The sequence below is a fragment of the Xiphophorus hellerii genome, chromosome 23 (genome assembly GCF_003331165.1).
Source record: "Xiphophorus hellerii strain 12219 chromosome 23, Xiphophorus_hellerii-4.1, whole genome shotgun sequence".
Taxonomy (NCBI): Eukaryota; Metazoa; Chordata; class Actinopteri; order Cyprinodontiformes; family Poeciliidae; genus Xiphophorus; species Xiphophorus hellerii.
Window position 1 is genome coordinate 7325790 of NC_045694.1, and position 27108 is coordinate 7352897.

At 37.1% G+C, this 27108-nt stretch overlaps 1 protein-coding gene and 1 long non-coding RNA gene across 2 annotated transcripts in view; one reads left to right on the forward strand and one right to left on the reverse strand.

Moving 5' to 3' along the window:
• On the forward strand, positions 1-26911 carry inppl1b (inositol polyphosphate phosphatase-like 1b). The gene is made up of 27 exons (XM_032555321.1): positions 1-1430; positions 4465-4528; positions 6040-6178; positions 6991-7111; positions 9883-10023; positions 10680-10767; positions 10866-10943; positions 11146-11283; positions 12454-12568; positions 12845-12945; positions 13023-13125; positions 13212-13408; positions 14101-14218; positions 14312-14408; positions 14500-14638; positions 16001-16100; positions 16201-16289; positions 17114-17195; positions 18344-18430; positions 18525-18638; positions 18718-18806; positions 18899-18986; positions 20091-20243; positions 20661-20742; positions 23280-24057; positions 24138-24253; positions 26195-26911. Exons 1-27 carry the CDS (start codon positions 1294-1296, stop codon positions 26286-26288), a joined length of 3648 nt encoding a protein of 1215 aa, XP_032411212.1. The 5' UTR covers positions 1-1293; the 3' UTR covers positions 26289-26911.
• The window catches only part of LOC116714650 (uncharacterized), a 4486-nt gene continuing 1269 nt past the window's right edge, over positions 23892-27108 (reverse strand). The window contains exon 3 of the long non-coding RNA XR_004338100.1: positions 23892-24044. This is a non-coding gene — a long non-coding RNA (uncharacterized LOC116714650). The remainder of the gene's footprint in view (positions 24045-27108) is intronic.

Genomic DNA, 27108 nt, shown 5'->3' on the forward strand with positions numbered 1-27108 from the left:
AGAGAAAGACTGAGCAACAGCAGAAAGAAAGGGAGGGCGACACAAAGAAAAAGATTGAATTTGAAAAAAGATGATGTATTGTCAGAGGATAAAGACGTTTATAAGCTAAGGCTTGGCCAGATGTGAGAGGACTTGTCTGAGGAAAGCAGTGTTTTCCGTTGGAAACAATAGTAAAGAGTCAGGAAGGGGCAGAAAACAGACAGGAGGCAGAAGAAGGAAGTAGTTTGCTGTTTCACGCGCTGATGGTGTAGCTGAGCCCCTCACAAGAATGCTCCTGGCTCTGCCTGCCATCTGGAATGTCGAGTCACTTCCTCTGTCTGTCCTGCGCTTTAACAGGGTTGTCCTCTGTGTCTCTGCTCCCACCCTCTGCTCTGACAGCAGTCTGAAGAAGACCACACCACTTCGGAAAGGACTATCCTCGTAGCAGCTCACACACATTAACTCTGAAAGTCAGACCCCTGCACCAGCCCACATCCTTCCAGACTCATTCTTAATGGAACCAGGACTTGTGGGGGGGAAAAGGAGAGAAGACTGCAGCCATCAGCTGAACGTATAGTGAGGGAGTTTCTTTTCCTTATATGGCAGCAGAGCTGGGAAGTCATTTGAATTAGTCTGGTTTCTGTCTGGTTTTAATGCTGACTGAGTTCCACCCGGTGCATATGTGTGTGGGTGGCGTGTGTGCAGCTTAATTTGTTTGTTTTGCCACTCTTGGTTCTTCTTTTTCAATTGTTTGCATGCAGGGCTTTTGTTTTGGGATAAGAAGGAGGGCTTGTGTTTGTGGTTTAGCTCGAGGCAACGTCATCGCTTCAGGAGTGGCTGCTTCATTCAGACTTCTTCTCTTCCTTGCTCAACTGTGATGGTCTGTGTTTGTTGGATCAACACATGACGTATACACACACCTGGGTGGAGCAGCTCACAACTTAAATCAGAAACTGGGGCTCCATAGAGAAGGATACTACCAGGATGGAGGACTGCAGCTTTCACTGAGAAGTGGAGGGCGTGTTGGAGTGGAATAACCTGGAGATTTAATATTTTCACATCTGCTTCCTTCAGACCAACAGGATGGGTGACCCAGAAGCAACCAGGAAGGACCTAGGAAGTGCTAGAATCACTGGGGAGGCTTTAAATACTCAAGCAGACCACAGCGGTTTTCTGATGCTGCTGACTTGCAAGAGAGACCTCTGGTGCGATGAAATCTCTGCAAGCCTAAAGCAGCTGGAAATGCAACCTCTGCGCCTGTTCATAACCTCATGTGGATTATTCTCCTGAGCATTTCTCTCCTCATCGATTGCCATGGCTTCAGCATCATGGTACCATCGTGACATCAGCCGTGTGAGAGCGGAGGACTTGCTGGCGCGAGCGGGGAGGGATGGCAGCTACCTGGTGAGAGACAGTGAGTCAGTGCCAGGAGCCTATGCATTGTGCCTACTGTGAGTATAAACACACTCTTACCGGGTCCTACACACAGTCTGTTTGAAACTGTTATAATAAACTCATAAAGAAAGTCTAGTCTATGGAAAGTCATATCGAATTGTCTAATCTTGTAAAAAAATAAAACTTTACTCAATGTAGTTTATGTGGAAATATGTCTATTTGTACATTTAATGTGGCATGTCCATTATTATTTGCCACCTGGCTCTAAAGAAGTCATCAAATCAGACCCATTAACTTCAGCAAATCAAACCCAAACGTATGACTACTTGTTTCCCCTATTTAACCCCCCTTTTCAATTCTTGGGCCCCTACAAGTGGGCTGGAGCTCCGGCAACCACACTACGCTGCCTGCTCATCGGGCTGAAGCCAGAAACATTCCTGAGAGCTGAGCCTGGCTGCTTCCAGCACAGCCTCTTTCCTTTCATTTTTTTCTTGGTATATCATCCTCCCTTCTAATGTTCTCCACAATTGCAGCTATAATTTACATTTATCAAACTTTATTCTTATGTTCTGACTGCTAAACGTGACATCTTCCACTGTTTTCACAGTTAAATTATTACAAGCCACTGTCCTGCAGAATTGTATAACACCTTTGATAGAAAATGTTAACATTTGTCCCATTTTTTCATACTTAAATCTTTCAGATCAAATATTCAGAACAAATTTGATGTCAGAGTAACTTGAGTAAATTACAAAAAATGCAGATTTCAAATGGTGATTTCATTTATTTTGACTAAAAGCTTGCATACTAACCTGTGCCCTGAATCATGATTCATTTCAATCATTGTTTTTGTAAAGTTAACTTTAATTTCACAAACCTCACCCATAGTTAATTTCTGCTAACCAACAAATCACTTAAGTAGAACCCAGCTGATGAAGTAAGGCAATGCAATCTCAAAAAGTAACACCTCAAGTGCTAAATAAAGTCAATACAGATGAAAAACGATGTCACTGATACAAATCAGTCTGGATAGAGAAACTAAGCCTTTTCTAAGTCAATGAGACATTTCTCAACAAGTGGAGAAAACAGAGGACCGATGTGAGTATTTAAATTACTCCAAGAGCACATCAAAGAATCACCCACAAGATAAAAACAAGAAAACAGAGTAACATTTAAAACAGTTTAATCACTTTCCTTAGTCAGAGTTCTTGATTTAACAATAAAAAATGCCTCTATTGGAGAATTTCAGGGTAAAACCATTTCTTATTAAAACAAAAATCTTAAAGACTTTTCTGATTCCCGAGGAATTTGGGATTAAAAGTGTGTTCACATGTGTCTTTACGCAAAAACAGCATTTTAGTCAAAGAACATCACACTGACAGTCAAACCCGGCGGTGGTAGTGTGATGGTCTGGGCTGTTTTGTTGTTTTAGCACCTGGATGAATTTTTATAAATCCTGCTTTGCAGTTCGTGACTTTAACCTCATGCACATTTGAGTTTTGCAGCAGGACACATAGAAATTACGCAAAGATACCCACAGATTGGCCTCATCAATGCTTGGATCTAAATCTGATTTAGATGCCGTGGTCTCACCTTTAACATGCCTTTTATGCTATAAAACCTCCATTGTAACTAATCTGACACAATTCAGCAGAAAGACTTGGTTAAACTCCCTCCACAGTGACATGAAAAACTCATTCAACATTGGACAACTAGCTGGTAGGTTAAGGAGACGAATATATTTTCACATATGGCTAAATGATGTTTTTTTCCTGTGGAAAATAAAACCATCAGTTCAAAAGCTGATTTTTTAAATGTTTTTTGAGTATCTGCAACACACCAGAAAAAAAAAAATCTGTTTTTCATAACACCGTACACATCGGTACTACTAGATCTTTTTTGCATTCAGTCAAGTTACAAACAAAAGTTCAATGTAGTCTCGATTTTAAGTGTCACAAACTTTTTCTTAATTATGAAGCAGATGGAAAATTATAAATCAAATGTTTTTTAACACAGATAAAAATGTGAAAAGGTGAATGTTTAATTGTAATCAGCCCTCCTGAGTCACTGCTTTTTTAAAACCATGTTTGAAGCAATTCCAGTTGCAGTTGTGTTTGGTTATGTCTCTAACATCTTATCACATGTACAGATGTGAGTTACTTCACCCCCATTTTATTTGGGGGAGAGGGGAAGTAGCTCAAGCTCATTCAGGATTTTCTTTACAGTTTTCCATGCTCCACTAATCTGAAACAAACTTTCAGAAAACTGCAAAACTGCCAAAACACCGAGATCCTCTAAATCAAGGCTAAAGATCCACCTGCTTCAAGTCGCTTTTGATTCATAATAACAGCTCATTTCAGTCATTTCTAAAACATTACATTCAGTTGTTATGATCGAATGGTTGCTCAGTCTCTTTCTAACATTTAGGAAGAGCCTGGTTTTGTTGTTGAACTAGTTGATTTGCATTTTTAATTTTGTTTGTGTCTTAAGGAATACCATTATGTCTTTTTTATAATGTTTGTGAAGGATTTCTATTGTAATGTTTGGTGTGGACCCCCAAGAAGGCAGATCTTTAAATAAACAAATTTACTTTTTATTATTTGAGTATTTCCTTAGGCAGCTACGTTTTACTTTTAATTGAGTAAAAATATATCGAAGCATTGCTACTTTTAGCTGAGAACATTTTTTGGTGTAACAATATTTAATCTGAAAGCTATAAGAGGCATCTAGACAAAAAAGGTTTAGTTTTTATACATATGTTTAACGGACATAAAATTTGTTTAAACTTCTCCATAACTTCCTCCTGACCTGCTGTGTTCATTGATCTTCAACATCCTGTTGAAGATCAATGCTGATGACTAATGCTCTCTATAATGGTTGCACTGCATTTTTGTTTAAGGTCATGATGGAAACGATGTTCTTCCACTTGACAATCAAGTGCTACTTTGTTTTAGGTTAGTCACAGAAAGTTGAGGTTTGTGGTGACAACTAAATCTGAAAAGGTCACACTACTGCCTAATAAATGTCGATCTCATTTTCCTTTGAGTGTTAGCTTTTTGTTGATATCACTGATATTTGTCTTCCAAACAGGTTTCAACGTCATGTCCACACGTATCGTATACTTCCTGACCCGGATGGTCTTCTGGCAGTTCAGGTAAAAATGTCACTGCTTTGCTAAAAATAGAGCTTTCATGAACAAACACTAGTAAAAAAGAAAACTACAAAAGATGCCTGAAGCCCTGACACATTTTAAACAGCTAGTCAGAATCCCCTCTGGTCAGATGGAGTTAGAAAACATCAAACAATGGTTTGTTATTCCACGTTGCACCAGGAACAGGAGCGTGTTTGTGTTTCTCCTCTCTGCAGACTCTGCAGCCACTTTGTTGTTTGAATGGCATCCCTGCCATGTGGCTGCATGCTTGCAGAATGAGCTCAGCAGCACAGAGGAGAAATTGTAGTCCTATCTCGGAGAATCCTACCCACTCACTAATTCACTGACCAACGGGTGTGTTTGTTTGTTTGTTTGTGTGTTTGTTTGTTTGTTGCACACATCTACGGAGGAGTTTGCATTGAATCTAAGAGGATGTGAAGCTGTTTGAGACAGAGATGTGTTTTTGTGAAGGTGTGGGCTAGTTTATTGAAATTTAATGCATGCAACAGCAGCACATAAAGTGAGCATATATACATATATCATTTTTTTCTTTCACAGTTTTTAAAAGAGCAGTTTAATGCTAATTATCTGGCAGTAGCTTTTAAGGCTTTAACTTGGAAAACTCCTCCGCTTTCCAATGAGGACATTTAGCTCTGTTGCTATTTCAGTTGTTTTTTCCACTGCCATCAGTACAAACCTCCAGTATGTGTTTTCCCCCAGACTGGATTTGCTCCACTAACTCACAAGTCGCATGCTCGCCCTTTTTTGTTTTTCCAAGAAGGCCGAGGAGATATTTTTGGGGGCGCTGCCTCGTATGCTATTCATTTCTTTTAAATGACTTTTCAAGAGATATTTGTGGTTTAAAAAAAATACTATTTAAGGGGTTTTTGGCAGAACGATCAAGCAGCCAAAGCCAAAAAACTGGTTTCTCTCACCACAAAATGAAAGTGAAAAAAAATATAAAAAGGCACTGGAAGGAGCTGTTCGCTCTGCAGTTGTGGTCTAATGTACCATGCTAAGCTGGGCCATGTGAATAGTAGCTGTGTGAGCATGTAATCTTATTTTCTGTCTCCTGTAATGTATCAAGTTTGATTAAAGGGACGTTTGGTTGGTGTGAGAACACTTTAATGCATGAATAAAAAGTAAAATGTTTCTCAGAGATAGGCATTTACTTTTAGACATTTTTTTAACATGCTCAATTAGCAACCAATGATGTCGCCACTTATCACACCTTATGATCTGTGTGTGTATCCTGTCATAGAAATAGATACTTCTGCTTTGTTAAAAGAGACTGTCAAACTGTGGAAATGGATCTGTTTTAAAAAAGTTATTAAGCTTACAAATATCTCTGCTCATACTTTTGTTTGCTGCTTTGGTGCCAACTATTTAAAAAAAATGAAAGTGACTTATCTAAAACTGCTTGTAACAGTACGCTTTGCTGCTATTTACTGTAAACCCAATGAAAGCTTCTGTGCAGTTTCCACTTTTCACATGCAATATGTGTTTGTATGCAGACAACCCAAGGCGTGCAGGTGAACTGTTTTCGGACACTGGAGGACTTGGTGTTGGGATACCAGCAACCCCACAAAGGCTTAGTCATCCCTCTTCTCTACGCTGTTCCTCATGACACAGACACAGGGGATGAGAGCTCAGGTGGGTCACAAGTTGTCATCATTTAAAAACATCTTGAACTTAAACTGTTTTTTAAATGGACAGAAGTGTTTCTGAAGGTTTGTAGTTGTTTCAAACTGTAAATGTCTAAATCTTCATGTTTTTATACCTAATCTTTTGGCTGTTACTTGGTTTTTGTGCTAATGATGCTGTTTTTCCACTTGTACTCCATTTACTAAAAACACACTGCAAAAACACAAATCCTACCAAGTATTTTTGGTATAGTTTTTCTTGCAACTGTCATATTGCACTTGAAATAAGACAAAACTATAAGTAACTTTTCAGCAAGATATAGGAGCTTCATTTGAGTAAATAATTCCTTAATATTGATGAAAAGGGGTGTTTCCACTGGTAGATTATTTCACTTATAACATGGGGAAAAAAATCTTGTGATAAGTATGTTATTAGTACTAAAAACTAGACCAAAAATACTTGATATGATTTATATGTTTTTTTGCAGTAGACTGGATCTTATTGAGTGATATGAGTATAAAGATGGCTGAATTCAAATTAATGCCACTGTTTAGATTTTATTTATAATAAAAATGATGCATAATTATCCTTCCACTTTCCAGTAATGTGTCACTTTGTGTTGGTCTGTCACAAAAAATCCTCACATTTTGAAATTGAATGTTTCCAGATGGATGGATGTGAAAAAGTGAAACATATTCAAAAGTATGCAAACATACTTTTGGTTGTTGCCTCTGTATTTTTATTCGGAATGATTTGTTTTCAACAATTAAAAATTCTTCTAATAATATTCAGTTAAATTTTTCTTTCATATTTATACACAGACGATGAGAAGCCGTCTCCCCTCCAAGCCCCGGTCAACACAGCGTCACTCCTGGGAACGCCGACAAAACCAGCCCCTCATGCCTTGTTCCTGGAGAAGCTGCTTGAGATGAACACATCTAAGTAAATCATTTCTGACCTAAGATGAACTTTGTATTCTTAGCCACATTAAAACTTTGAATACACTTCCATTCATTTTAAACAACCATGCACACCTAAAGTCAATTTAGAAAAACTAATTAACGAGGTTAATTTCTTATTTTTCTTCTATGAAAAACCCATCATTATGAAAACAAATGGCGTCAGAATATATTATGGAAGCTATGAAATCCCAGTGACAGAGTATAAAATTAATCAGAGAGAGACATTTGCAGTAGAGAAGTCCATGAACAGCTAACGTGTTACTATTAGTTGTGTAGTAACTAATTACATTTACTTGAGTAACTTTTTGGACAAAAATGTACAATTAGAAGTATTTTTCCTACCGTTAAGCTAAAGGTTATACTTTTGGGCTGAGAGGAAGCCGGGGTACCCGGTGAGAATTCTTTCATGTACAAGGACAAAATGCAAACTCCATGCATAAAGAACCCAAGTTGAGATTTGAACCCATGACTTTTTTTGCTGCAAAAACAACAATCCTGCACTCCTTAAGTTCCTTCTACAACCTTGCACTTCCTGGACAATCCCTTTTAAAATCAACTTGTAGGGTTTAACTTCTTCTGATCTTCTGTTTATATTTGGTGACCACTAATACTTCTGTCTGAAAATACTTTTAACTAATAGATAAAACCAATTGGGTATGGTACACACACCAAGGCTTGAATAACTTCGGCCAAGGATGTCTAGGAAAAATGGCTTAAACACCATACGCCAGATTCACTACTAATCATGAACACAGTATTAGAAAATCTGTTCTGGGTAAGAGTTATAGGTTCCTTGCTAAATACGCTAAACAAAAGGACATGAGCTCTTGAGTGACATGTCGGCCCATTGGGGATAGGCACGAAGTAGAACCAGACTTTGACCCCAAAAAAGCTGATTTTTCTTCAGGTTATAGGATATACAAAAAAAGTCCCTAAATAGGTGATATATAAAATAAGTCCCAGGTCATGGTGACATACTTTTCTAAATTAACACTCATGGTTTCCCCGCATTGATAGCTGAGAGCACAACCACAAACCCCAACCTATTAACGTTTCTGTGTCGATGGATTTCATTTATAGCCAACTAGACCATTGGGTGGTCAGTTAAAGAGTCACCATGAAAACCGAACAGAAAACAACTCTCACAAAGCTCACAGCCAGGCGTCAGTTTTTGATGATCTACTCATAGTTTAGAATGTGTGACAATGGGAGTAACGTAAAATCTTGTTAAAGTAAAACAGAACAAATATAATCTTAGATTCATATAGATTTCTTTTTTACAGATAAAAATTTAACTCAATAATTAATTTAAATAAAAAGTGTGATGATACATAAGCACTTACTGTTTAAAAAGATATGTAACTTTACTTAGCTTTTCCCCCACTTGATTTCAGTAAAATCCTTTAGGTTTCCTTTTAGTTTGCTGGGATTCTGGCCCATTTCTCCTGACAGAACCACTGTAACTTAGTCAGATTTGAGGCCTGCCTTTCTCACATGTTTGTTTTTAGGACTTTCTGATAAATACTCCAAAACACTGACTTTGTTGCACCAAAACACCTCCACACCAGTGATGCTGCCACCCCATACTTCACAGTTGGAGTGATGGTCTTTGACCCTGTGTGCATTTGCAAACTGAACTCTTGGTTTTTTGTGTTGCTTTAGGAGAAACAGCTTCTTTATTAGTGATTGTCTTTCAGACCATGTCTTTACAGAACTTGTTTTTTTTAGATGGTAGTTTTCTCTTAAAAGTTTCAGTCAGTGTCATCACCAGTTCTTTACAGAGATTAATGTATTTTGTATCAAAACACATTCATATAACAGTGTTATACTGTCCTCCCTGAACAGTATAACACCTGGGCATTATACATGCATATGATTGTTTAAACAGATGAAAGTGGCACTTTGTATCCAAAAAAGAACCAGATCTATTCTTATACTGACATTGCTTTTAAAAAACCTTTTATTTTTCCATGAGATCAGGCCGCAAAGCAATGTGTTTTGTGGTCTAGATCTAAAGTTGTGCCGCAAATTAACTCAAACGTTGTGAATTAACCCGTCAGCAGTTTACAAAGCCGCAATATTAGCTTCTGGTGTTCCCACATTGTTTAACGGTATAGTAATGTTCTAACTTTGAGAAAGTCTAACAAAGATAAACAACCGGAGATAATTTATATTAATTTTATTAAAACTAAATTAACTAACACAGCAAACGTTTAGTCTGATTTAATGTCAGATAGTGAAAAAAATGGTTATATAAACGTCTAATTTCAGTCATATAAATGTTCTGGTCTTGTTAAAACCTAAAATGAAGTGCACAAAACCACATGACAGATTCCCACTAAGTCATTATTTTATAAACAAACATTTGTAAGCTTTAAATGAGTACAATAAATCCTAGAACTTAACAGCGGTTTCACTTCCGTCCCACTAAATCATTAAAAGTTTTACTTGAATCACATTACAGAAGGAAGTTTGTTTACGCAGCATTCTGTTTTCCATTCATCCGTTTTTATAGATGCATGCACCTGCTGGCAATCAAGCATAGCAGCTTTAGTGGTCTGTTCCAAGTGACTGTTCAGGTCCTAATAATAAACAATGCTGTTCTGCTCAACTACCCACAAGTTTCAGAAAGTGTTTTTTTTTCTCTTCTGAGGCAACATCTAACTTCCACTCCAGCAGCAGTAATAGTCAGGGGACCAAAACAATGGGGGTCAATTATGTTATCTGTGTTTTATTTTATGTTTTTCACAGTGTTGCAGGTGAAGTGATCGGCCTGCTCAATGACTACCTCTTCAGTGATTTGCCCCTGGACATCGAGAATGTGCATAAAGGGGCAACAACTTTATATCACCTCAAGCGCACTTTGGCTACAGCCTGCCAAGGCCTCAACAGGTTAGCATCCCTCTTAACAACAAACAGTGGATGCAGTTTTAAATATTTTTGTTTTTGTCATGTAACAAAAACAAGTCTCAGTTAATTTTATATGAATTTTATTCGACAGTGTGAAGTGGAAGGAAAATATTACTTGGTTTTCAATAGTTTTAATGTAAGAAAAAACATATACATTTGTACTCATCTCCCCTAGTCAGCTCTTATTAAAACCAACTTTTAATTCAAATTCAGCTGGAAGTGTCCTGGGATTTGTCTATACCAGCTTTGCAGACTGAAGATTTTGCAAATCAGTTTGATTTAGGTCTAGTCTTTGACTATCTGCATTTCCTCTCCAGTTACTATTGGCCTTTTAGCAGCTTTTCTGATTAATGCTCCTCCAAATCGTTTTAGGTGAAGAGCCATGGTTTGTAAATAATAAAGTAAATCCATGTATTTTTCCTTAGACTTCACAATTATGTTCTGCTTTCTGTTGGTCTGTCACATAAAATGCCAATTATATTAAACATTTTTGACTATAACACGACAAAATCTGTAAAAAGTCAAGAGATATTCAAACTTTGACTGCATATTGGCTAATTTTCATTACAGTTTTGATTGAATTTTATATGTTGAATGATGACAATAAGATTAAGTGATGCCTTTTATTGTTTTTACAGTGAGATAGATCTCACTCTTTCAAGTCTAGAAACCTTGGCTAAAGTCTTCGACCATCCCAGCTGCTCTTTAACTCCTAGCAAGGCACAGGTACTAAAATAAACCATGAACTATTCTTGGAAATGTATCACTGTAGTTTCAGGATTCATACACTCATAATGGCTTTTATCTTGTGTTTTGGGAACGAGGGTCCAGAGAAGGAGATTGATAGCTTGTTGTGTAAAATCTCAGCTTTGATCAGCCTCCTTTCTTCGTTGGAGAAAAAGGTGTGTTCACAGAGTTAATAAACTTAAAAATTGTTGAAATCAATACATTGTGCTTGCAAATTGCTATTTGGAATAAATCAACATAGTTCATCTGTAGTAATGGTATGAAGTTCCCATCTGATTATGCAGCTAGACAAATGAGGAATAAGCATTTCTTGCTTGTGATGTAAGTGTAACAGTGCTTTATTTTTTCCACATCTAGGTTTTGCAAGCATTACAAGATGCTGTGACAAACCACAACCTGGCAGTGCAGCCCAGCCCGCTGCCTCCTGATCCAGCACCAACCATTGTAACACCTGCAAAGAACAACACCAGGCAGCTGTCTGTGCACTCCTTTCAGGTGAATCTGTCTTAAAAAGAACCCTCTTGTTACGTTTAGTCCTAATTTTTACATGAATGGTAACGCAAAATCAACAAAAACTTACCAATCGGTTAGGATTTCAGGTGGAAAACAGCAGCAATGTTCTTTCAAGAAGGTGCACTCAGTAATAAACCACCAGCAAGTTCAGCTATTCGCAAATTTTTCTCTGCAACGCGACTCTAAATTATATAAAACTAAAATTTTTGAAAGGGAATTTAGTTTTTGGAAGCTGATGCAACAATGCGCAAAACTATCTTACACGCTATTGGCTGATGTTCGCATAGCAGCCAATCCAGGAGCGCCATTAATTTTCGTTGGCGCTGATTGGCTGTATCCCGGAGCTAAGGCAGCGTGCGGATGTTAGCTTTTGAGGTAGCTAACCTCAAAAGCTTTAGCTTTAGTGTGCTAAAGCGATTTCTATTGTGCGTTTTAATAAATATAAAGTTATGTATTACCTATTAAAATAGATAGCTGAAGTATTTTTAGAGGGATTCTCAAGTATTTGCCGATTTCGTCTATTCGCGAATGCTTGCTATCCATAACCGTCGTGAATACCGGAGGTCCATTGCATTGCTTTCAATGAAAAACCCAAGAGGTTCATCTCAGTTTCTGCATGCCTCTGTCATTTCTGAATAATTTGGAAAATAAGTGGGCAAATATGGCGTGCTTAAAAGGAGAGGAAAAAGCCACGTCTGTGTAGAAATTTTGGGAATTGGCAGAAAATTCTACAAAGAAATGTTTATCTCTCTTAAGATAGGAAAATTTTTTGGTAATCTTGAATTATGTAAAGTTGGAAAAGTTTATCCAATTTAATGCCAGACAGTGGAGAAAGAAGGTTACAATACAGTCTGTTAAATTTCTGGTTTCACTTGTATGCTCGATGTCTTAAGAAGGGAATAATCAAGGTGAGGAAATGACCCAGTCAAAGTCTGGACCTCAATCTGATGGAAGTGCTTTGTTCAGAGCATAAAAGACTTGTGCCTAAACGAGACTCTAAAAAGCTGTTATAAAAAGTAGGCCAAATTTCCCCGAATTGTTGTGATTAAGGATGTTTTCCATGAAAATATGATTGATCACTAATTAAATTTAATAATTTTTAGGATCACACAAAATAAGAACAATGAAAAATGACTGATGCTTTGTTTCCAGGTGAAGATGGTGAGGTACGGCAGACAAATTGTCTCTGTGGATGTGGACGCAGGAGTCCTGCTGTTTGACAGGAAGTCGAGCTCATTTGGTATCGAGAAAGTCTCGCATAACAGAAGTAAGAAAATAATTATTTTTAGAGCTTGTAACATTTCTTTTACATGTCATGCCATTATCTTTGCATAAGTGTCATTTTTAGCATTAAATGGTTTAATGGTGCTTAAAGGCATGCTCTTGCTCAGATTTTACTGAGCACCTTCATGTAGGGAGGATTTTTCACTTGTAAATTTCCAAGTAAAATCAAAAACAACTCTAAACATGTGTTTGTTAGATTCCTTTATATTTGTACCGGCCTTTTACTCTACAGAAAATGTAATATTTCCCTATATATCAGTTCTTCAGATTGTTAAGTTCCAAAATCACCCAGCCAAGATCCGAATGGTTGTTGACAGCTACCACAGCACACCGCGGGAGATGACATTTGAGAGTGCACGGGTAAGGCAGGATGATAAGATTAACCTTTCGATTAAATTAGCTGCTTCCCTTACATGTTTTCGTTTCATCTCCGTCAGAAATGCGACTCGTTCTGCCAGCTCCTCCTGCTGATGAAGTCCAGGCACTCTCAGCTGGATGAACCTGATATGGTCTCTGTGTTTGTTGGCACCTGGAACATGGGTAATCACTTGTGTGCTGACGCTGATTTTCACTGGCTTCTGAGAGAAAACTCAATAAGAGCCAAACTTCCTTTTCTGTGTCTGCAGGTGGTTCCCCTCCTCCTCGGACCTTGCAGTCGTGGGTGACCTGTTGTGGTTTGGGACACACTCCTGATGAGTCGACCGCTTTGCTTCCTCACGACATCTATGCATTAGGGACTCAGGAAAACCCTCAGGGGGAGAGAGAGTGGACAGAGCAAATCAAAGCAACTCTTCGCAGCTACACTCAAATCGACTTCAAACTAGTAATTATCTCCACACCTGGTTTATGAATTTGTATTAAGAGTGCTATCTGCTTCATTTTTTAAATAGCTGGTTACAAACCAAGTGAATACAGTTAAAACCATGTATTGGCATCCAATGTTAGGACACGTTTGTTTTTTCTTACTGTCTGACATTACTTTAAACCCTTTTTGTTTTTGGTAAGTTAGTTACTAAATTGATGAGAGAATAAAGCTTTTAAAATTCAAAAGTTTACATACAATATTTGAATCAATTATATAAAACTGATTTTGTTTTAGATTTGCATCATGTTATAATGTTATTCCCTCATGTGATCACTTCTTGAAGAAGGAGTTATATGAGATAATATATAAAGCATTTTCCATAACTGAAGGTAACATAGTAACTTGATTGTGCTATAAAATGGCACTGTCTCTGTAAATACTCCCCCTTTAAATGCAATTATAAATCTAGGTGTATTTTAAGGCTTTTCAAAATGTCAGATTTATCTGTGTAAACAACTACGAGCACAAGCACCATGAGAATGTCTTTATACTGTTCAACGGTGGACATGAGTTCTGTGTACCGTGTACAGCATGCATAAAAACACAACCTTAGAAAACAGATTAAACGTAGTCAGTACCTGTTTTTATACTTGTGTTTTTATACTTTTATACTAGAAAAATGTGTTGTAATGCAACCTCTTGTCCTCTAGGTGGCAGTGCAGTCCCTCTGGAATATGAGGCTGGCTGTGTTTGTAAATCCGGAGCATGAGAGTCGAGTCAGCCATGTGAACACAGCCAGTGTTAAAACTGGTCTTGGAAACACTCTGGGTAGGCTCTGTGCATTTTCTCTCCATCACAACAATCAAATGCTGAAAAAATAAAAACATTTAAATTGAGGTTTGATTGTTTTTGTTGATTCAGGAAACAAGGGAGGAGTTGGAGTCTCCTTCCTCTTCAATGGGACATCTTTTGGGTTTGTGAACTGCCACCTGACCTCTGGAAGTGACAAAGTGCTAAGGTTCAGAAATCAAATGTTTTGGAGAAAGTTTAGTTCACTTGATGTTGTTTCTGTTATTTATTTATGTATTTTTCTACATTATAACACCCAGGAGGAATCAGAGCTTTGTGGACATCCTCAGACTGCTTTCCCTGGGTGACAAGCATCTCTCTGCCTTTGATATCAGCCTTCGTTTCACTCATCTCTTCTGGTGTGGAGACCTCAACTACAGGCTTGACCTGGATGTAGAGGTCAGACTGACTTATTGCAACAAATATTGACATTCTCTAGTACAAAAGAAAACAAACACATATAGAGCAGAAACAATAAAACAGACCAAAAAATGTAAAAAAAAAAAAAAATCCCCCAGTTTATTAAAAGGAATCCTGACCAGCAGTTTCGGATCCTTTTTAAAAAATGTTCAAGGGAATATGGGATGCCTATTTATAGGCCTTTTTTCCCTGACTCTTCAGAAAAGATGTATTGTAAAATATCTTTGAGAGGAAATGTTGTACAATTTACACTTGTAAATAACCCAGGTAAAAAATCTAAACTTACATTTTTTTACAGAAAAAACATCTGATGTCTGCAGACACACAGTGAATATAAAAAGTATCCATTCTGCTTAGATGTTTTAACAGTTTTATATCTTTACCAATCAAATCATTATCAACAAAATTTGAATTTTTGACACCATTTTGAGAAATAAAAAAAAGTCTTTAATGTCAAAGTGAAAACTGATTGTTTCAAAATAATTATTGATTTAGTAAAAATATGTAACATAAAATAAGTACCTATTTCTCTGTAACTTTAGCTGCGTGTTTTGGTTCATCGTCTTGTTGGAAAATAAATATTCTCTGAATGAAGCCACAGTTCTCCTACAGAAAGAAATTGTCCTCCAGGATTTCTCTGTATTTTACTGCATTCATTTTACCCAAGTTTTTTTTTCAACAGTGCCTTTCTCAGCTTTTTTAATTTCCATTTTGACAACAAGGCCTCATTTTGTTAATCATGACTGACATGTAAAACCAATGAACGCCCTTCATATTTTTTTCCATTCTCATGTTAAGCTGAAATGTTTTTTCATTTAGAGTCTGAATTTCTTCTAAATAGGGAACCAAATTTTAAGTTTCAGTTTGGAGAAAAGACTTTCATTATGAATTTAAACACAAATTTTCTTTGATAATGACATTTAAATACTTGACAGACTTTTTCAGTTTGACCTGAGGAATTTTTGAAAACAAACTTTTTTCCATTCAAAATATGATAACCTTTGATTATCTTTTATCTAAAACAAAGAAAGTGTGGTACACTGTACAACATCTATTTGACAGAGTAAAGAAATTGAGCAGAAACATAATAAATTGTGTTAGCTGAATAAATTATCACAAAGATTGTGTATATACTGAGAGAAAAGAGCAGGCATCTTAATATGAATCCTTGGGGAACTCCTTTAAATACTGTGGAATAAAGGACAAAGCATCCAACATTGTGGACACACTGAGATTAAACTAAAGAGTAATTCATTAGAAATCACTTACAGATTAGTCAGTGTGATGTAACATTAGTACACAGGGAATATCCTTCATCTTCATGGTCCGTATCATCCGCAGGACATCCTGAAACATGTTTCCAAAAGGGAATTCGAGGAGCTCATGTTTGCAGACCAGCTAACTCGAGAAAGACAGAAAAGGAAAGCGTTTTTCAATTTCAGTGAGTTCCAAGCAAAACAGATTCAAAATGTCGTTTTTACTTGGGTATAAATGTAAAATATTTGACTTTTCTTTCTTTGGTTTTGTTTTTCGTGATTAAGAGGAAGAGAAGATTGCATTTCCACCCACCTACCGGTATGAGAGAGGCTCCAGAGACTGCTATCTTTGGCAGAAGTACAAGACATCAGGAGTGAGTTTTTCCCAGTCAAATAAAAATCACATCACAAAAATTGATGTATAAAACAGATAAATAGGCATAATAGTATATATAACGATTGCTAGAACAGATGGAAAAATGTTTTGGAGGACTATTAGAAGAACTATTCTACAAAAGTAAAGTTATGAAAAATACAAATCTATTTTATTTAAGAATTTAGATGAATAATATACAATCTGTAGTACTGAGAGCAAGAAAGATGGCTTAATGTGTAGAGTTTAGTTCCAAAATCCACAGATTGAAACTTATTAGGAAACTGTGATCTGAGAACAGGATAAGCCAAAGTAAGATGTACCAGCAGCAGATAAGCTTCAAAAGCTCACTAGAATGCCAAAACATGAGGAGCTTGAAAGAACTGATTCTTGATCCCCTGACCTTCAAATCAGTAAGCCAGAGTCCAGACGATTGAAGCACCACTGCTCCGTTCCAGGTATATACTTCTTAAGATCATTTATTTGTAACTTAATCCTATTTCAGGAATTTGTGGGGATAAGTGACTGGGACAGCAGCTGCTCGGATCGCTAAAAATAGCCAGTTAAGAATTAACTTTCTGTCTAAAAGAGGAATGCCTGTTGTGAATGGAACGAGGGAATCCTTCAGTGGACACACACACTCTCATATATTTATATATATGTGTGTGTGTGTGTGTGTGTGGGCGTGTACATATAGACAACATAATAGACATGCATCCAAGTACTCCTCTGAGTCGTTCGCCAGTAAAGGCGTTAAAGCTGAAAAACTTGTGGCATTCAAGGCCATGTTGGTGTTTTTTGAAACTCTGCATTCTTTGTCTCCAGGTGCGAGTTAATGTTCCATCATGGTGCGACCGGATTCTGTGGAAGTCCTACCCAGAAACGCACATCATCTGCACGGCATATGGTGAGAATATGGTGGGGAATTTCTTGGAAAAATAAACTCTGGGAAAAACCTTCAAATGTAAAACATGAATATGAGCTGCAAAATGTTTACAAATGGTTAAATGTCGACATGGACATAAGTTTTTATGAAGCAATTATAAGGCATAGTAGATGCTTCCAGGTATTTCTTTTAAATTGTAAAAATGAAAGTAACATGAGCAGCACGAATGATGTTCAAACTGGGTTGTGGTCCACAAATGCAGAGTCATTTCCTCAAATTTAGTCTTAACTTATGTTTCTGTACAGATAGCCAATTATTCTTTAAGTAAAAAATTGTGGGTTTTGAAATATGGTTTCTTGCAAAAGTGTTCATACCCTTCAAAGTAACTCAAGCTCTATCAGATGGGGAAAAAAACATCTACACACATATTTTCAAATCTTTACTGCAAAAATACAAAATTGTACTTAGTGTTTAGTTTCTAGTGCATCTATGAACTTGCAAGTAACTTTTGAGAAAGATATAGGTGTGTGTTTTAAATCAATAATTCTTTAATATAATTTGATTCAAGATTAAGGAATGATTGACTTGAAACAAGCTCTTATATCTTGCTAAAACGTCACTCGTAAGTTAGTTTTGCCTTATTTGAAGCATTTTACAATATTTGCACTAAAATCTAGACAAAAATACTTGGTAAGATTTGGTGTTTTTGTAGTATATTGATCAATTTTGGGATGTTTCCTGTGTTTGGTGGTCTTCATGATGTTGTTTGCTCAATAACGTTGTCTAATAAACCTCTGCAATCTTCACAGAACAGCTGGATTGGATATACAGCTGGATCAAATGACAGACAGGTGGACTCCATCCACTAATTGAATATTAAAATTTTGAAGGTCATCGGTTGCCCTGGCTTTTCCGATGAATGGGAGGCAAATTTGCCTCCCTTCATTCATCAGAGTGAAGGGAGGCAAATTTGAGAACACACGTCATTCTTCGGACTGGAAGTCTGTGATTGTAGTATGAAGTATGAAACATTTAAGGGATATTAGCAGTCTTGCAAGGCCCTGTCACACTGACAGCTCATGTACTTTGTCATGCTGTCAGCCACAATGTATATAAGGTGGTTTTGTAATAATAATAATAATACTAAAAAAGCCTTTTGTTGTTACCAGGTTGCACTGATGACATCTTCACAAGTGATCATTCACCTGTTTTTGCCACTTTCCAAGTGGGAGTGACCCCTCCGTGCAGCAAATCAGGTGCCTCTGTAACTGTAAACCTTTGGTCATAAATAGCTGGAATATGCTCTAACCGTTCTTGTGTGTGTGTGTGGTTTTTTTTTTAATTAAACAGATTCAAACTCCAGTGTGGAGAGAGCCTGGATTGAGCTGGAAGAAATTGACACCATAGTAAAGACTGCAAGCAAGTCCAAGTTCTTCATCGAGTTTCATTCCTCATGCCTTGAAGGTGCAGAATCGTGTCAAAATGAGACTGTAAACCAAAATACAACTCAGTTTCAGAAATTAACTCCTGAATTTACCTGCAGAGACACAACGATCCAGTGAGAATAATTTACAAAGCTGTGATGTTCCTGGGTTTCTCAAACTGGGCTGGACCTGCAAACAGCTCCCAAAGGTCAGCAGCGCCTACAACCAATTGAAAAATGGTTAAAAAAAGCATTTATTGTTTTTTTTTCCTAACGTTATTTTTGTTTAAATCTTCTAAAGCTCATTCCAGTCGTGTCTGATCTGGAGTATCTCCAGGATCAGCACTTGCTGCTGTCTGTGAAGTCATGCGATGGATATGAATCTTACGGTAAGTCTGAAGCACATTCTGGTAAAAAAGCTAATCTGTGCCATCACAAACATCTTATCCAAAGAAACCCCAGCAATAAGTAATTTTTTGCACTTTACTCTCATCACAGCAATAAGTTCAGAGTATTATGCTTTAATTTGATAAACAAGGCCTACAGCTTTGAGATAAATTATCCTCTGCACAAATAAATCTGCATAATTAATGGAGATACACAATGCTCACACTTAAACTTCATTTAAAAAGTCAATGTCAAATGGTGGTTCAAAATTTTCTTAGAAAGGAAAAGCAGCTGGAGAGATCAACACATTCTTCAAAATATGAACTGCAAAGTCAATTACATCCCAGTTAAATATCCCCAAAAAAGAACATTTACCAAAAGCGATTCTCATTGAGATCTCTGTATTCGTCTATAGCTGAAGCTGCAAAATGCTGAAGTTGTTTCAGGATTGAAGGCTGGTGTTTTTACAGCTCTACTCATAGCCATAAAACGTATATTTTCCCATTATTGATTTCTTTGGTTTTTCTATTTTCTCAGGCTTAAACTGTTACAGATCATCTAACATGTTAATAAATTAGACGAAGATAACTTGGTTAAATAGATTAGTTTATTTATTTCAAACATTCACAATTCAAATACCATAATATGTATTTAGATAACTATTTGTTTAAAAAGGATGTTTGCAGAAGTATAAACTCATTTGATCCTGCCAGCTTTCTTCAAATAAATAAAAAAATATATTTTGAAATGATTAAATAAGCTATGCAAAACAGCCTGGCCTCACGAAGAAAAAGAAATTAGCAGCTTTTTGTTGTCTAAAAAAATAAAATAATCACTTAAAAACTGCACTTTGTGTTTAATCAGGTGTTTGAACATATTCAGTTTACAACCAGGAGTTTATATAGTTTGGAGTTTACTGAAATATTGAGTAGATAGATATACATTGTTTTACAACAGGTATTCATTAGATGAATGTGTGTAACGGAATAACATTTCAGGAGAAATTAAGCTTTGTTTGCATGAGATGTGGGGTTACCAGCAATTTTGTCCACATCAGGAAAAACCCCCCACTTTTGGCTAGTTTTTGACTAAAATGATTTCTGTAGGTGAATGTTGTGTTGCTCTGCGGCCGGTGATGGGCTCGTCGCAGAAATTTGAGACATTTTTGACTCATCGTGGTGAGGAGATGGGCTCCATACGAGGACGGGTCAGAGTTCACGTGCCCAAGGACAGGCGGGGCACGCGGAAGAAGATTTATGGTGGGTCAGCTCACACTCTTCTTTTGTGAAACTTTGCCTTGGTAGCGCTATCACTTCCCACTAAACCTTCATCTCCACTGTCACTGCGTTCTTCGACTCTTCTGTGAGCCTCACATTGCTTCCTCTATTTGGTTTCTCAATGATCCCCTGGCTTGGCTTTACACACTTGCTGGTATCTATCGACTGCTTCCTCTTTTGGCTCCTGACTGACTGACCCTGACCAGATGCATCCTGAGAAAATGAAACAAGTCATTTGGGTATTAGGCCACAAGGTCAGGCACAACAAACACAAACACAACGTTGCTGTTTGACTGCAAACTAGCAGCAGTCTTTTGCATGCAAGGAACACACAGACTTAGAAGACGTTTTGATGATTGCAGAATTAGATTTTCATTTCTGTTAACTTTGCTTTTTCAGACTTGTTCTGTTTTGAGAAAGACGATAAAGGTCCTGGAAGGGGACACGTGTCTCATGCAGCAGCACGGATCACAGTAACTAGGTATGGATGTCTCATTGTTTAAATGCAATGCTGTAAATTAACAGTAAGGCTTAGATACTCAAGTGCAAAAAGTTCAAATTAATGGTAACAGTGAAACAAATTGCATTTAATATAATTTAAGAGTTCAACCTTTTTGAAATGGGCTGCCATCATGTTCCCTGAATGTTAAAAGCAGCTGTAGTTGCAGGTAAGCAATAAATTTCCAAGTTTACAAAATAAAAAAGAAATGAAAATTTGGAGGTTGTGTACCATTCTTGTCCTCAAATTCCAATATGGCTGCCTTGCATATAATGCACTGTGAAAACTAATTTGTCCGTTGGAGATTATTCTGTTTCTTTTTTTTATTTGTTTTATTTTTATCACACTGAAATGCTTCTGATCAAAAACACTTCATGAACTAACCTGATCACATGTGAAAATGTAATTCCCCCTTAAAATTGAACAACTTGTTCACTCTTTGTTGCAAAATGTGTTTTAATTTAACAACACGGGAGAGATTGGAGGGACCTGGAGAAGGTGACTCAGTCAGATTTAAGTCTGTACTTTAACTAGGCCGCGTCTATGTAATTTGGATTATTCTCTTCTTAGGTTTCACTATAGTCTTTTCAGTCCAGAGAATATTTTACCAAAAGCACTTTTTTTTTCAGCAGGAATTTTCACCTTGGAAGCTATTTTTGCCATCTATTCCTTATTTTATGGCGTCTTTCAGCCTACTTCATGTCACCATGCAGGTTCTATTTCAGGTGATTTCTTGCAAACTACAAATCTGGCAGTAATCAGGCATGGCTCTGGCTAGACAAATTAAAATATGTCCCAAAAAATGTGGTTAATATAAGTTCTTTTATGATTTTCATGATTTGAAAACTGTAGTTTGTATTTACTCTGGTTGTTCAGCTGAGATAAAGACATGTCCAAAACCATTAAGGACAGGAAGGACAGTAAAAAACACATTTATTATCTTGGTTTTTCATATACAAACTCCTTTAGTATCAATGCTGCTCTGGTGCAAAATACAGATAAGTATTGTAATTACCTGTGTTACTAAGAGTAAGTTTGGTTCCCACCGTTTCTCTAACTTGAAACAGGAACGTGGTGAAGTTGATTTTTGTCATTTTCAGATAAGTTTCTGCTTTATTGTAAATGAAACCATTTTTTTTACCAACACTTCTTTGTTTTAAGAACTTTCCGGGGAGGCAACACTGAATGTGATTGTACAGCTTCTCTTTTTAGCAGGCGTGTTTAGCAGCGTTACATCACTGCTGATTTCTCCACGTTTAGTCTGAAAATAAATTGGACAAACTTTTGTCTGCTTATTTAATTCTGCTACAATTAGAAACAGCACTTGGTTTATTACTGTGCAGCTAAAAATGTCTAGAATCCCATACAAATGTTTAACAATTTAATCTTTTAGTACATGGAACTTTTTATTGGTGTTTTATTCAGTTCGTTTGTGTTTTGGAGGAATGCAACATGTCAGTAAATCTTGGAAAGCAAAATCTCCAGGACTGCAATTGCCTTTGTTTTTTATTAAAAAGACCCAAAGTGTTTAGGTTCCAGTTGCTTAATGTGTGTTTTTAACACAGCAGGTTAGTTTCAGAAGAAAAATTTTTCTTCTTTAAAAAGCGGTTGTTCAGTTCCTGTTGTTTAGGTAAACCAACAAGAAACTAGTTTCAAAAGAAAACTACCTGATAAATCCCCAGATGCTTAGCAGTAGACTGTTGCTTTCACCATCACCAGAGAGAACTGCTGAAAATAAGCTCACACACTTAGCCAAAAAATTACTCATAAGTTTGTTTTGTCTTATTTCAAGTGTGCAAAGATATTTGCACTAGAAACTAGTGGTGAGTCTCTGATTTGACAGTACTAATTAAAGATGTTGAGCCTGTTTCTGTAGAAACAACAAAAATATAAAATCTTACCAAGTATTTTTGTCTTGTTTCTAGTTCAAATATCCTAAAGCAAACTCATATCTATATCTTGCTGAAAAGTTACTTAGAAGTTAGTTTTGTCTTATTTCAATCTGTACAAAGATACTTACACTAGAAACTAGACCATGGGTGGGCAACTCCAGGCCTCGATGGCCAGGTCTCCTGCAACTTTTAGATGTATCTCTACTTCAACACACCTGAGTCAAATAATGAGGTTATTAGCAGGACTCTGGAGAACCTGACTGCACTTCGGAGGTGATTCAGCAATTGATTCAAGTGTGTTGGATCAGGGAGACATCTAACAGTTGCAGGACACCGGCCCTCGAGGACCAGGATTGCCCACCCCTGAACTAGACCAAAAGTACTCTTTAAGGTTTTGTGTTTTTGCAGTGAAAGAAGGATGTTAATGTTTGGTTCTTGTGCTGAAAAATGTCCAAATGTGTCTAATTATTTTAGAACTTTCCTGTTCAAAAGATGGAATTACTCCAACTGCATGCACAGATTAATGCAAACTTGCATTTTTTGAGTACTTTAACACAGTTTCAAGTCATTCTGAATAGTAGCAGTGAAACCTGCTGTTCATGTGATAAACTTTTTTATTTATTGTAGGCCGTCGGAAGTGCCTGTTAAACCTACAGTGAGCAGCTACACCAACCCTGCCTACTTCATCTTTGAAGGTGTATCAGTTCCACACAAGGTGGAGGAGGCCCTTCCTCAGCGAAGGGACCCCCAGGTCATCTGGTCTGGAAACGAGGCCCTGCAGCTTCCAAAAGTGTCAGGGCGGCAGGGCTTCGACAGGAGACCCTGTCACAGATCAGACTTTACAGAAATTGAAATCCCAGCCATCTTGTCCCAGTGCAACCTAACCAAAGACCTTCATCCGTCCCAAACCAACTCGTCCTATCAGCTCTTTCCAGCCCAAAGCCAGTCGCCAGTGTCTCCTTCCTCAAGAAATGCCGTCCGTCAATTCCAGGAACAGACGTCACAAATCAGAGAAAAATACCAAGGAAAACTAAATGTTCATGACTCCATGCAGCCTGAAAGCAACATGTACATCAACCACTCTGAAATCATACATAAAAATGCCATAAGAGATAAACGCCAGCTTCATCCAGGGAGGAGAGACCCCATGCACCCAAAGTCCCCGTCCCTTCTGCCTTACGCCCCCACCTCTTTGACACATTGTCAGCACTCTGTTTCCTGGATCGTTGAGAAGCAACCCCCAACAGGAGACAACTCCCTCACCGCTTTGCAGATTGCCAAGTCCCTCAGCGAGGTCGACTTCTTCCCTTCAAAGGAGAGAGGCCCATCTGTAGTCAGGCAGAGGGCGAATTATGGAAACGGCCCGTCCATGCATGGAGACAGAGGCTGCGTCTGGGATAAAGAGGTTAAAAATACAGACGTTTAGTGATGGCACGTTTATTGATTCCTTGTTAAATCAAGTTTTTCTACTTAATCTCAATGCAGGTGTCTGTCCTGAAAGGTGCGCCAGAAACTGTGCAGGAGCTTCTCAGTACTTTAGGTCTTCAAAAGTACACCCTGGGACTTAGCCTCAGTGGTTGGGATGATCTGGATTACTTCAGGTAAACAATTCTGGATCTTTTCACGTCTTGAGCTCCATTCTCCCATTTGAGTAGGAATTAGTTACATTTAGCTAGGGCTGGACAATAAATCAATAACGATAGACGCGGAATCAATGTCGATAGATAATGCGTCTGATACTAACTTATGAGTAAATTTTCAACTTTTTTAAAGTAAATAATTGCTTAATATTAATAAAGGAGAACTAGTTCCACTAGCCGATTATTTAAGATTATTGTAAGTAAAGTAATCTGACAGTGAAACTAGTTATTTTTTATTAATCTTAAAGAATTATTTTCTGAAAACAAGTTGTTATATTTAGCTTAAAAGTTACTTGTAAGTTAGTTTTGTCTAATTTTAAATGTGACAAATTATTGTCACTAGAAACTCGACCAGATTTCAACACTGAATATTGAAATTTTGACTGCTTAATTTTCAGTATTTGATATGTAGAATATTAACTGGACTCTGATGCAGAACCGCACAACATTCTGGGGGATGTAGGCAGAGAAAATGCTTTAGCTGCTCAGCCTATCATGGCTGGCTATGCAAGCTCACTCTTTGGTTACCTAGCAACAACCTGTTGAGTAGCTTGCGCAGCAGCTTAAAGTTTTGACACCGTGTCTCATAACTACTTAAAAATAAAAAATAACAATATGAAGTGAAAACTGTGGATAAAAGAGGAAAGGTCATGTCACAAGTTTGACAGTATTTCACATATTTAAAACAAAAAAAATAGTTATTGTTATCTATTGATACCAAATACGTTTTTAAGCCATATTGTTCAGCCCTTCTTGTCCACTCCAACTAGATTTACATAATGTCACTGCAACAGGCCGTACACATAATATTTATAAGCAGGGTCACGATCAGATTATTCAACAAATGTTATTTACTATTGGAACTGGATGTGTAATTTAGAAATTATTTATTATCTCATTATTATAGCAACTGCAAGTCAAAACATTGTTTTGACTATTTTTACTACATTATTACAGCAAATACCAGGAAGACAAGAAATTGTGATCCTAAATTTTTCTGATGCTAATTCAACATTTTATTAGTTTTTATTGTATTTCTGTTAAATTCTGCATAATTTAACATGGTGCTTACATTGCAAATATTCCTCTGACACATTAAAAAGTTCCCAAGTGATTGATGGATGGATATTACTTTTACTTGGGAAGGTTTTATTGTGTCTGTCAGAGAATTGTCTCTCAATCATTGTAGACAATTTGCCTACAACCTCCAGTTCTCCATCGTTTAATCTCAGTGTTTCTCCACCAAGGAAGGAAACGAGTTTTACTACTGAGGGTGAAGACACAACAAACTAAAGACTATAATGGTTATAAAACAGGAGAGCCAGGCTGTAAAACAGTCATTAAAGCAGAATGAAAATTGTTAAAAAAGCGTAATAAAACAGATGTACGATATTTTTACACATTAAAACTTATTTTTTCTTTTAACATTTGCATTAGTTTAAATTTTGACTGGGTTTCTGCAATGATTTTTCTTAAAATTATTATGTTGCATCATAGTATTTTTTGCCGTTTTGTGACATTTCTGTTCTTAAATGACTGGTATTTTTTAGTATTGTTTTTGTCTACCATCCTTTTGTCCTAAAGGATTTTGAGGGGAAACCTTTTTTATGAATAATTCAGACACAACAGTCTCTGAGTGCCTTCAGATAAAGTTTAGTTCACATGACAGATCAGAGAGAAGGCGGTTTGTTTCAGGGCCAAGGAACAAGAAATCCGTGCAGGAAAGAAAACACTTTTGGCTTTTGGTACATTTTGTTTTAGATGTGTAACACTTTGTTAGGTAAATTGTTCTCCTTTGTAGATTCAAGAAACTTCAAAGTTACAGTTAGGATGTAAGTTCAAGTTTACTTCAATGCTGATTTTGTTTTTCTTATTTTCTTGACTCCTATTTTTCTCGTGCAGTGGGATCACAGAGGAGGATCTGTGTGCAGCGGGTGTAACAAACCCCTCACACCGGCGCCGGATCCTGGAAAACCTTCCCAGAAACTGGAACTGACAGAAAGCCAATGCTACAAAGTCCTGAACTGTCTGCTCTTAACCTGAACTGGAAAAACTTTCTGAACTTAACAGATCTCACTCTGATCTGAAGCGTCATATTTGCTGGACGCCAGTCGTCTTTTAATCTGCTCTATTAGAACTGTAAAGCAATGTTATTTGTGCCAAAACAGGGAAGGAAACATAATGCATGAAGTACTTATTGCACATTATATGTTGTTCATCTAGAGCTTAGATAACTGACCAAGAAGTGGAAGAAATTATAATGACATTAAAGCCTCTGTGAATTGGTATAAAAACATAACTCTCTTATTTTCCACAGCTCATTTGAAGTCCTGGTTTACCATCTGTTTTCCACTATGTACTTTTTTTTTTAACATTGCTACTATTGAGCCACAGTGATCAGTGTTATAATAAATCAAAAGAGCATAAACTCCAACCATATTTACAGGAAGAATACCTGGAAGCCTCTCTAGAAACCATCCCATCTCTTTTCTGTTTACTCTGTCCTAAAGTTGCTATCAAGTCACGTAATCAGTAGCTGCATCTACTGCGCATGTTTATAAAGTTGATAAAGCAACACTTGAATGCCACCAAGCAATAATGTGTCATCTCATGCTTTCAAGCAACAGCGAGGAAGAGATATCTCCCATTTATGGCCTCTAGTTTCCATTTCAGTGTTTGCTAATGTCCTGCATTATGCTGCTCATACGTTGTTTGATTACGCTAACTTGGTGATTTAGTGCTGCTAAGCCACATGCGAGATTAACCAAATATGTCAATATTTAGAAGCCAATTAGGAGATTTAGACTGAGGTTTAG